Below are 12,859 nucleotides of genomic sequence, written 5' to 3'. Positions count from 1 at the left end.
AAGCACAATGGTGGAGAGCATCTAAGGCATGGGAAACACTCTCGGCTGCCAAAAAGAGGGTCGTCGCTTCCCATTCACGGAGGCAGCACCACATGAGAAACACACAAACCAAACTCAAAGGGGCTCCTACATATTTTTGTCCAACAGAGAAACCGTCACACATGTGAACTCCTCTGAGGAGACAGGCAGCAAGAACATGGGGTGAAGTCATCAGAAATCATTTCTTAAGGGGGGGCACCAACATGGCCGAACCCCACTGCAACTACACAACAATGTTTGGTGTTTTGTACAGCACTTTTGTTATCCGGTTACTACAAGGCTTCATGACATCACTCAGATCGGAGATGCAAAGTAAAATGCACGACGTGAATGTGAGTTGAAAATCTAACACACCGTAGGAAAAAAAAAGCAAAAAAAACCCCAAACTTTTAAAAACTATTTTTTTTTCTTACATGTCATTTAAGTTCATGCGCATGCCACATCATGAAACCGGCAAGTTCCTTCCAAATTCCCTCCAGTTCTTTCTCATGCTTTCCAACACTGAAGGCAAAAAAAGTGTCCAAGGAAGTCATCCTAAAGATCCTCGTATGAAGAGATGGTGAAAGTTATCATCTGTCCACTGGCACGTGTACAGCTTCAACTTTTAACGTATTAGCTCGCAGCTTCATTAGGCATCGAGGATCGCAGCGCACAACGCATTGTTTAAAAGCACTCAGCAAAACCCAGAGATACTGTATTACCATATTCTTTTTTTTTGTTCTGTTTTCTTTTTTAGAAAAGACATAAGAACCAAATTAATACTTTAATATCAAACAGTATTTACAGCAAGGAGTCTCCCCTAACAATAATAACAATAATAATATTTTAATCATCATAACAGTAATAATTATACAGTTTTAACAATCTTTTTTTTTTTTTAACCATTTGCCCTCCGGAAGGTACAAAACAGATGCTATAATCTAACACTACATGTTTGATGGTTGACTACCTCAGGATACACAGTATCCAGTTTTTAAGTTGATCCTCATTTCCCAGGTTAGGCTGTGGTAAAAACTGAAATAAGATGGTAGCAAACTAAAAAAGGCAGTAATATTGGTAATCACAAAAGAGGGTCAACTTGAAGCTGGTTTTCTGACAAAAATGACATTGTCCATTGTGACAGTACCTCATTCAATGGCGTGAAGTCCTGCAACAGCTGAGTTGCTTGAAAATGCTTTAGCATAGCAAATAAAACTAATGGGAAAAAGGCTACAAAGGCAGATATACATTTGAAAAACAAAAACGACCAGACAAAACAGTGCATGTCTTTTGTTAGAAGGTGTATGGGGGCCACAGTGGAATGAACCCCCAGCCCAGAAAAACAACCAAAAAAACACTATAAACAGTCACATTGACCAGGTTGTATCATATTTCTGCAAGAATCAAGTCTAAACGAATTTATATATGAAAGAATGGAGTCAGATTCATAATGTATAGATTTTTTCAGGTTTATTTTCTGTGGAAATTCCAACTTGATTCTTAGTACTGTATATGTATGTTCATTTCATTGTGGCCCCAAAAGACATTCCTATTTAAAGAATGAATGATACCAATACCAATGAATGATAGTGTAACAGTATCAAAGTGTGGAACTGCCAATGTGAAGTAAACACTTGTGTTTGTTTTTGATATTTCGTTTGAACGTACTGCAAATTCATTGTGGCAGACTGATGAAGTTGTTTAAATGTCGTAAAGAACTTGTTGGTAAAAGACTGGATGTAAAAACACCATACTTTTTCCCAACCATACTACATACAAAGCGCAGTCAAAATGTTTTATCCACATTGGCAGTTCCATGCTTCTGTAGTAAAATGGTTTCATGGATCTGTATTCATTCATTTATTTCCCGCCAGATATATGTGTATATTTTTTATCAATTATACAACCTTCAGCCAGCTATTTCACATCTCTGAACCTCTCCTGTGGAATTCCATTTCCGTCACTCACCACTTCCCTCAAACAGCAAGGTCACCGGTGCCTAAGCACCCCCCCCCCCCCCCCCCCCAACGAATGAAATGTACACCCCTTCTCCTGAGACCCCCTTTCCTCCAAGCCCTCCCCCGTCTATTTTTAATAGCAGAAATAACTCCCCTTTGCCGCAACATGAGGTCTGCATGCCTGTCATTTTGAACCTCATTAAAGAGTCATTTAAACCAGTAACACTAGGAGCCGAGAGTGGACGTCAACTTCATTTTTGGGGGGCCCTGTTTGACGCATGACAGCGCGTCACTTGCATGTGATTCCTCAATCTTTGAGATAAAGATGGTTGCGAGCACATGAATCTGAATGTCATGTAACGCCAAGTGACCGTATCGTTGATTGTACTTGCTATCTATATAGCGCCTTAAGGACAAAACTGCTGTGCATTGCTTTGAATTCAGCAGAGTGCTGTGAAACTGCAATGAGCCGCTTTTAGAAGTCACTGACTAATATCTGACCCAGTACCACTGGTGAGATAAAATGGTCCTCTTAAGTTTGCAACAATTTAGAATCTTTGGATTTGGATTATGGATGCAAGTATACAGTCTGAAGCAAAGTGATCAGTCCTTTGTCCAGCTGAGTAAACACAAAATGAGTGTGACTGTTGCCGTGAAATTGCGACTCCTAAAAGACATCGATCCTCCATCGAGAGGCGGCCTGCAAAGTGCCTGCTCGGGAGTCTACATTTCTCAGTTTTCATACACACAGTAAACCAACCTTTTGGTTTTCACTAGGAATGGCCATGAGAATCATTTAGTTGAACTGATAGCTAGGAATTCGATCTAATGTGTGCTAATGATTGCTGATTAATCGTGATGCAAATGAAGATGTACTGAAGTTAACGTTCTTGCGTTCAACACGCCATGAAATTGAAGCTGGAGCTCAGAACATGCTAAAAGCAAATTTCATTCAAAGAAACATAATTAATTATAAATCATCATTTGATTTTCAATTTAGATAAATGCCCATCTCTGGTCATGTATATACAGTAGCTTATCCCCCTCTGACACAGCTGGGCGTTACTTTGAAATTAGGAAAAAACTGGACATCATTAGGTTAAGGTGCAGGCTGTGTACATTTTTTCCAGTGCTTTGGCTCCCAAACTACCATTTCTTGTCCTTCATCTTCATCATTTTGACCTGTTAGGTCGAACATCAGACTTTATGCACCAAGCAGAACACGAAGCCAACACAACGGAGAGATACCTACACGGTTATGTACAGTCCTTCCTAAGAGTCTAAAGTCTTCACTTTCCTACTCTGTAAACGCTGCTACTGAACACAACATGGTAAGAACAACAAAACACTGAAGAGACTTAGTAGAGAGTGTGTGTCTGTGTGTGTACTGCATTTGCGTGTGTGCAATGGTTAAAAATGGTGTAAAGCGCTGTCACAGGAAAGTACTAATCACTAAGTGTCAGGAAAAAAAAAAGGAGATTTGGCATCTTAGGTTTGCGAGGGGAGGTTGTCTCTTCCACTTCTTTCCCCGCTCACAGACAGCGAGACACTTCAAACTTTGTGTGGGAGGTGGGAACAAAAATTGAGGGATTCCTTGTGTAGCCTGCTGGGATGGCCCAATCAAGCAAAACAAGCTCCGCCCTCAAATTCTGCTCCTTTTCACTGCAACCTCGGGAAGATTCAGGCCACGCTGGGTGTAAATTGCCCCTCCGGGACAGGCGGGGGCGCTATAAGGTGAAGAGTACCGCCAGGCAGAGCAGCAGCGAAGCCACAAGTGGACAGGATGGGGGCAGATGCGGTGCAGCGTTTGTCTCCTCGCTTCGGGAGGGCTCGGCGGGTTCATGGCTCGTGTCGTCTAGATGGTGGAAAGGGGAGAAAGCAAAATTGCATTCAAAAAAATAACGATTAAACATTTTAGCCTTTAGATGTTTGTTATTTGATGTGGGAGTCAAACAAAAATCAAGCCATTTAAGTATCACGGGCTCGGTTAACAACTTTATTAGAAAATAAGGATTAGTGAATTCTGAGTTGCCATATGAACTTGGGTTGCTCTATCATACTAATACAGTGGTATCTTGATTCATGACTGTGATTCATTGTCATCTACCGTCACTCATATCTTCAGGGAATGGGGGGTCGGGACTGACGCAGCCCGTGTTAAACTGACTCACATTGAATGCAGAAAAAAAAAAAAAAAAAGAAAAGAAAAAAGATGTGGATAAAAGGAAATAAAAATTAAATAGGTGAGAGTTTGGAGGTAAAATTGTAGAATAATTAATAATTAGCATTAATATAAAATATATACAGTATTATCATAATTTATATACTATCAAATAAAATAATGAATGAAACACAAAGTAGTGCTGATAACATAAAAATAAATGATTAATTAAATGATTGACAATGAATTGGAATACGTACAAAAATGTATCATTTGAGCCATTTTTTTCCATCTCAGCAGGCGGCCACTTTACCATTTACTGTTGACTGAAAATGACATCACTGTTGCTCAGGGCGCAGGTAAGAAGCAATCCTGGCTCAGCTTGTGAGCGTCACATGACTAAACTCAGCGAAACAAGTATGCGGTTACCTTAGTCCTGAGTAACTTTGATGCCCTTTTCAGTCAACAGCCAAATGGCAAAAGCCCGTCCCCAAATATAAATGAAAACCGGTAGAATTCGATGCTTATTTCATATTCCAAAAACTTTATATTAACCACAATGGCATGTGCCATTAGATTAGTGTGGTCGTATAAAATATGTGAGTGAGTGATGTTAAAGCTCAAATTTGACTGGGCATGAGCTATGATTTTCTTTTTTTTTCCCCACCGTTCAAAAGCACTATCAAATCCTCAAATTACCTTCCATTAAAAAAAAACAAAAAAACAACAAAAAACATGTGTCACCTTGTAACTTCCAAAAATTGTAAGTCAAGGTACCACTGTAATGTGTTATTCTCCGAGGTGGGCACCTTCTATGAGCAAGGACAGAAGCAGCACCATGCAAAAGAGTAAACCAGACATCCCAAAGCTTGTGTGTTCAGGGTTGCGCAGGCACACTTTTGCTCATTGAGCAAGCACAGCACAGCACAGGACTGAGGCATGCAAAGTGTAGACAGCAGCAGCACGCACAGAAGCGCAGTGGGCAAGGGACCAGGTGCAAAGAGAGAAAGGTAGGGCATCAAAAATGTCAGGGGCCTTTGTTCATCTGCACGTTGTCATGTCACTATGAAATGCAATTATAAACCAAAAGAAGGAAATCCTGTCGCGACGACTGCAGCATGAATGCAGGCTCATGAGTACAGAAACATGACCAATGAACACAATTGAATGTGTTAAACGAATTAACGCAATTCAACCGTGGGGAGTAGAGAATCCCGATAAATATAAAGTAAGTGCATTAAATGCCGTTTTGCCTAGACGTGTCATTTTGACTAGTATGGGGTAGAAATCAGGAGTGTAAATTTTGCACAATTGGTTTGCAAGTTGATTGTATTGAGATAAGAATCCAAGACCATTTGTTCCTTGGGTTAGGGGGGCTTGTTAGGTCTGATGTGTAAAGGAGTACTCAGGAAAATGTACTGCTTTTTAATGACAACTATGACATTAAAATATGCCGCCAAACATTGAGTAGGCCAACCAGTTTCAAAATAAATATTTTCATATATAGTGCGCTATTATTTTGTCATTGTTTTACGTCATTTCTAGTAGCGTCTTGCGACAGTAACATTCTGCTGAACAACTGTTCCGCAGTTAGTCCTGACTAATGATATAAACAACACGGCGTTCTTCTAAAATGACATTCAATTTCCAAAAATGCTTAATTATGCTGACATTTTACTGTATTTTAATTAAGGGTGCAATGATTACTTTGAAATCATCCGCGTAGCGATACTTTGGCTATCAAGTTTAAGAAAAGGATGGTAAAATATTGGAAGATAAGACAAAGACAGTATATAAACACTGGAAAAAAAAAATCTAATAAAATACGCCATACTCCGCAGCTGACATGAGTTGTATGCATTTTGTTCATCCATTCAGGAAGAGGAAATCTTTCAGCTACAACTGAAAAATGAGCAGCAATCTCCTTTTTGAATTTGCATGCGAGATTAATACTTTTTCCGTCTGCTCAATCAGGAAAACATTTAAAAAATACATCTCCAAAGCTTCAATTTGGATAGTTTTAACAAATAAGTGTAAATAAACCGGTGATGTGAAAGCCACATTGCAAAATCCTCTATCTTGTCCACATGGTTTTGATAAGTTTATCTTCAGTCTACCAATAAAAGCCGTTTTTTTTTAAATCACTTTTTCCCTAGTTTTCCCCTCATATCCTTATAGATTAACTTGAAACACACATCCAAATTTGTTGTATTTTTGGATCTATTATAATACTCTCATCAGAGACTTCCATCATGTAACGTTGCCCATTTGTTTCTGGTTTTACTACGAGAATTGGCAAATGTCTTGGGAAAGATAACTAAACCCGGACAGTATAATATTGTTGCATAAACAAGAGGTGATGGTGAAGGGGCTCCATTTGACCGGTGGGAGATCATGCGGGGCATGTGAGGTCAGACAGCGTGGCAAGAACAAGGCATGTGGACAGACGTATGAAGAGAGTAAAAAAGCAGGAAGCCATACTAACCTCGTGGTTCTAACGTATTGTCTACTTTGTCGTTTACATCAAAAACATGGTCATGTACACCTATAGTTCTCACACAGCTGTCTATAAACAGAAGACAGGGAGAATGAAATCATCATCATTAGAGGTAAATATGCCAGGTAGACATTTGAAGCCCCCCTCTCAGCCTTGATAGTCAACAGGTCAAGCAACAAAGCTCATGGCAACATTCAGATGAAGTACGGAGGAAAAAAAGAGCTGCCCTCTTTTTCTTTTTTTTTTTTTTAGTTTTTTTGTAATAAAACTTTTTTTTAGCTAGTAGCAGCAGTTTGGAGACAAATGAGAGCGGCATGTCAGGACAGCGAGCAAAAAAAAGCTTTGTCGTGAGACGACGCCGAGCTCTGTTTTTCAACACGCCAACTGTGCACTTAAACAGGCTCCGTTTCCAAAGACTTACTTGATGGTCGGACGAAAACTTTCAGCTTCAGGCAGGTTTTCTTCCCGTTCTCCGCGACGGTGGAGGCTGAAAACAAAACATATGCAAATTGGATAATGATGCATCACACGCACCAGACAGCAACAGTTTTGGGGCCAGACTCAAAAGAAATAAATGGAACATTATAAGAAATGAATTATCAAGTAAAAGGAACCATTTTACCCACTTCAACAACCCAGATATAAGCACAGACACATTCACGTAATGTTTTGGTTTTTTTTTATTCATGACCCATTTGCATAAAAGCTTGTAAAAAGTGCAAATCTTGTCTTGAAAAATTATGATGTCCTTATTGAAAAATTACAGGTTTATTCTCAGGAGATACAACTTTTATTGGATGAAATATGTTAAATTGGTAAATTATTTATAATGAAATAATTAAATAATATTATTCTTGGAATATTATCACTTAATTTTTGAACTAAAATTGTGTAAATTTACAAAAAAAAAGCCCACATTTTTACATTTGTACTCAGTTAATTCCATTCTTGTTAAAATATCATTTAATCATTTAAAAAATTGACACTTGATCTGAAAATCATTTTTAATGATTGTTTTTCTCTTAAAATAACAATTTTGAACCTCTGAAAATTACTCATTTGTTCTTGTAAAACTGCAACCTTTCTTCATTTGTACTTATTTTGTGTTAAGTAGATTAATCCAACATCATGTCTACATATAGACTGTAGAGTACACTGTTACCACATGTGTTCTATCAGAGTGCCCTTTAGATCCCTTGTACCAAGACAGAATGTATTTTTGTGTGTTGGTGGACCACTAATGGCCATGTAGTGAGGCACCAGGTGTTGTCTCCTGTAAGAAGTGGGTGTGAGGGGGAAAACTGTGTGCATCCATCACAGTGAGCTCTTTAAAAATACCCTCCCTTGCTTTGTCAGGCACACATGATTAAAGAAAAAAACAGCGCTTTTTTTTTTTCTCCACAATGCACTTCTGCATGTACTTTCTTTCACAGTTCTGCCTGCCCGCTATAAGACGGCATCATTTGATGTTGTGTGCTGATCAATCCACAGCTGAAGCAATGAGAATCTTTCCAAAGGCGACCATTTGGGCTCTGTCATCTCCTGCATGGTGAACCTTCACCTCAGCCTTCACTTCTCTCATTCTCTTTTTGTCCCAGCTGTGTCAGCCTCTCCTTTGGCCTACCACAATGCCCACAATCAGCCTTCTGACACAATGAACACTCCATTTGCCTTTGTTTGTTGGTGAGGAGTACACATAAAGGTACTAGGGTAGAGCAGAAACCATTTCATTACATTGTGGATCCAGCTTTTTACAACCAGCAATGTTATAATTGAAATTCTAAACATTTGTTAAGTAGCACACGGCCAGCTTGCTAGCTGAGTCCTGTTGCTAAGTGAAGATTCCACCATTTGCTTATTCTGTTATTGTTCTGATACACCCACCTTTTCATTGTACACTCTGTCAGGAAATGCATACATTTTGGTTTTAGCATGTACTATGTGTGCATGTATGCCATTTAAAATGAAGTTTGGTGATTCTGCATTACAGCAATGCAATAATGTACGTGTCTTGCATTTTACTAGTGAAATGTGCAAGTATCAATGTACTTTGTAAACTTATGGATATCATTGACCTACATACTGTATGTACTGTGTGAGATGGGTATAGTGGTCTGGTCAGTTAAAGATTTGGCCTTGGCTTTTATCCTTCCTGTAACAGTGAGTGGTTTTCAGTTGCCACTGCTTGGGGACTCGGTGTAAAAAAAAAAAAAACAAAAACGACTGCTGACTTGCATTTTTCTAAATTAAAAAAAAGATCCTGAAGACGTTTTCCTATCTAAAGCGCACTTGTTAATTTTTTTCACTCCAAATTTTTACAGCTCATCAAGCCTCCATCTTGCCGGTGTTATCCCTCTCAAGCAATCTGTTAGCATTAATTTTGTCGCTACATCAGCTTTTATCTGTTCTTCTGTCATGGGTCAGGGTGCATGGGAGGTTACCTGAGATCAAACGCTCTTTTCCACAACAGTGAAGAGGAAGCCTGCAATTATCACTCTTACTTTGGCACACGCCAATGAACCTTGGTCATTGTTGCTCAGCCACAAAAACAATTGATGTCATGTCTTATTGTGCTTTTTGTCCTCCACTGTTATATTTAATGCACAGTGAACAAAATCACACCTACACACACGCACTCACAGCCTCCAGATGTCTTAGCTTCGTCATCATCGCCATCGTTGCGGGCAGATCTGAACCCCGGCCATTGACACGAGCTACTTAGTGACAGCAGCTGGTCATGACAGAAGTGGGGCTGCTACAAAAAAAGACGAAGAGCGCGTGGAAGGGTCTCTGTCGTGATGACAGTGAAGCCAAGCTGCTGGCATATTTATACATTTGTTCACAGAGCACATGCTCTTCAGCGAATGAGTTATAAAAACATTACATGAGCTACAGCATGAATCTCTTTCATGATGCATGTATGAAGGCCAAAGTTGCCCAATCTGCAAAAAGTATTTACAGATGAAAAATAGTAAAAAAAAAAACAAAAAAAAAACAAGGTTTACATTTGTAATTCCATACTGCTTATTTTATTTCACATGCATGTACTGTATTTTCCATTGCTTGTCCTCACACGGTCTGTATTTATTTGTAAGAGCGAACAGTAATTCTTATCAGTTCAATTTGAAATTCTTCACATAATAAAATACGTATGTTGAAATATAAAACTGGACCTGTGAATAACACATACAGTAATGGTGAATTAAAACACTACTCATTTGTATTTATTTGTTCAATATTGAAGTGCAAGTGTGCCTAATGTAATGGCCACACATTGTTAATAGGGAATAGTCAGTCTTTGAACTGGCTCCATTCTAGTGGGAAAAGTCCATCAGCTAAGCTCGGATGTGTTGATATCTGGGATGTTCCACATGACTGGGGTGTGTTGTTACTTTTACAAAGGAAAGGCTTCACATGCCTGTCTTGTTAGCAGAACCTTAATCTCTGATGAGGATCCCTTCGACCTGGTCCATGCAGCTCATGCTTGTGCTTGTTTATTTTGGATTAACATGCTGCATATGGCCGGCCTAATGTTCTTGTACACGCTAACATCAACACCTGCTATTCTGGTTCCCATCAGACCCGCAAGCCTCCTCCATCAATCTACCCAGAATGAGCAGAGGGGCGGCTTTGCGAAATGGTGTCCCAGAGATGGGCAGAAGGAGGGGGCGGGGCGGAGGGTGCAGGGATATTTGGTGGGTCAGGACGCCGGGTCAGGTTACTTCCTCAAGCCCCGCCCCGTAGCTGGTAATGGCTGGTCCCTGCAGTACGTTGCATTATGCATCAGCATTAAGGCAAATGGAATGAAGCAGAATCCAATTACGGCAAAACAAACAGGTGGGCTCAATGCGGCTTAGGTGCTCTATTGTTTCAATCACATACCGAGCCAAACCTTATTGCGTCTGTAATGTTATCTGCGAAACACGTTTCCTTGACCATTCCATTCGAAATTTCACAGCCACGGTTCTGTGGTGGTCGGACATTATTGGCTATATCATGGTCGAATAAATTCGGCATACAAAATGATCCTAGGTTAGCATGGCGGACTAGTGGTTAGCATATCTGCTTCACAAGAGAGGTCCTTTTGTTCGAATTCCAGCTCGAGCCCTCCTGCATGGAGTCCCCATGTCAGGCCTTGATTTTGTTTTTTGCGGAACTTCAATATACTAATGCATCTAAAAACCAAAAAAAAAAAATATATATATATATATATATATATATATATGCTGAGTAAAATGAAGACTCTAAAAAATAGGCTGCATCAAGTCCCGGGGGCCATATTTTGCGATCGTAGCGATTTAGCGATAATAATCAATTGCAAGGTCATACGATGAGACAATAATTAATGGTTTCACACAGACTATGTTAAGGATTAGACGTCTAACTGCCTAATGCTTTGTCCTCAAATAGTCTGCAAACAAATGTAGCACAGATCATTTAAGCATTATGAACTTTAAGCCTTGCATTTTAAATATTTCACCGGCTGTGAAAGTGATGAGGAAAATGATAATCCTTGTCATTTACATGAAAAATTCACATTGAGCATCTGCTGTTCTTCAGAGTGCAAGATTAACAGGACTTCCATATTGAAATGAAGAGGAGGCACAGATCCAACCTGCTTTCTATCCATCCACCCATTATCTCAACCTCGATCCCCATGAGGGCCACGAGCATGTAAGAGCCTATCCCAGCTTTCTTCGGGCGGTAGGTGGGGTACACTCTGAATTGGTTGACGGCCAATCTCAGGGAACAATTACAGCGGTAATTTCTGCTCTAGCATTAAGAATATATTTTAAATAAAAACTATACCTCAGTAATCCATATCCGATCACTTTTGGCTATGAGGTTTTGTTAGCATCGTGTGGGTTAAGCAGAACAATGTGGCGTCAAGAGCAGAACATTCCGAACCGGGCAGCTCAGCCAGCTTGCTGGAGAATGGAACGCTACGTTGGTTTTGGCTTTATGAAAAGGCAGTTGTGTTTAGGAACAGCAAATTCCAGGAGTCTGGGCATGTATTAACCAATAGCCCAGAGAGAGGGTGAAACTGATAGATATTCACAAAATGTTGCTTTGCAGACCCTTTCATGTGCTTATTTCTATTTACTATTGAGCCCGTTTGCAAACACTGGAAACAAAGAAAGAGCAGACATTGGAAAGAAAGAAAAATCAGACTTCAAAAAGTAAGTAAGGCAGGCATTCATAGATGGCTTTTGGATAATGCACCAACCGTCAAGAGGAGCACCGTCAAGAAAAGGAAAACAGTAAAAACTACAGCTCATCACCGAGTATCTACATGCATGCTTGTGCTTGTCCGCAAGCTGTGCGGGAGTGAGAAGATGGAAGAGCATCTACAGCGACGGGGCCCATTAAGCAGATGCTACTGCGGTGAGCTCGCTATAGGAAAGAAATGATGAAGTAGAGGAATAGAAGGACTTGGATACACGCAGCTGTCGAGACGTGTCCCAATCTCCTGGCATCTTTTCGCTTTTGGCCAATGTAATCCAAAGTCATTACTTTGGCCACCATTGCTAAGGTGAAGAGGTCACATAAATGAGGAATAACAAGGGTGAAAGAAAGTGTGTCTGCATTTTCTTTTCCATTTGCTTTCGAACACATCATTGAACTAATATGTTGATGAATAACAGTTTTTGAGAACTGCTTCCTATCCGCGTTGAATGAAGTCAACTGATTTCTAGCACATGTGTACGCGCTAGAAAACACTCGTTTTCTCCAGGGGAAAAAAAAAAGACCTTTTTGGTCTCAATGCATCCTAGAGGGAAGCTGCATGTGAACAAAAATAATAGGAAAATCATCCATCTTCAGATCAGAGTCAGGCCTCTTCAAATGTGAATCAAAATAAGATGTATCTTTTCTGCTGATGCAATGCCAACTGGACTTTATATCATATTTTGTGTCAGTCCCTAAATAATTATAAAAATGTAAACTAAAGTCAGGCTAGACTAACCACATGTAACATATTGCTAGCGTTGGTCTGAAACTGAAAGTTGAAATGTGTTACATTTGACATGGAAAAAAAAACTGCTGTTCACATGAGTGTTATTATTCAATAATTTACAAATTATTGACAAATCTTAAGTCTTGGAACTCTTTTGCAATGTTGTTTCTTTTGCGATTTTTGGTGTGACCTGAGATGTGACTATATTGGATTACAAATTTTTGGCTTGACGCCAATGATAATCCGTTATTTTTTATTTTACGGTATGT

At 39.6% G+C, this 12,859-nt stretch overlaps 1 protein-coding gene across 2 annotated transcripts in view; it reads right to left on the bottom strand.

Moving 5' to 3' along the window:
- Nucleotides 1–2,109: 2,109 nt before the first annotated feature.
- Nucleotides 2,110–12,859, bottom strand: part of efna5b (ephrin-A5b) — a 97,069-nt gene continuing 86,319 nt past the window's right edge. Inside the window, exons 3-5 of one of the 2 annotated variants that reach the window (XM_088420422.1) lie at nucleotides 7,056–7,121; nucleotides 6,623–6,703; nucleotides 2,110–3,831 (exon numbers count right to left, since the gene is read on the bottom strand). In XM_088420422.1, the coding sequence (XP_088276548.1) occupies nucleotides 3,704–3,831; nucleotides 6,623–6,703; nucleotides 7,056–7,121 (275 nt within the window). In that variant the 3' untranslated portion in view covers nucleotides 2,110–3,703. The remainder of the gene's footprint in view (nucleotides 3,832–6,622; nucleotides 6,704–7,055; nucleotides 7,122–12,859) is intronic. The other variant, XM_088420429.1, reaches the window with a different exon arrangement.

The sequence above is a fragment of the Hippichthys cyanospilos genome, chromosome 1 (genome assembly GCF_059441005.1).
Source record: "Hippichthys cyanospilos isolate Australia breed blue-spotted pipefish chromosome 1, RoL_Hcya_1.0, whole genome shotgun sequence".
NCBI lineage: Eukaryota > Metazoa > Chordata > Actinopteri > Syngnathiformes > Syngnathidae > Hippichthys > Hippichthys cyanospilos.
This window is presented reverse-complemented; position numbering and strand designations above follow the sequence as displayed.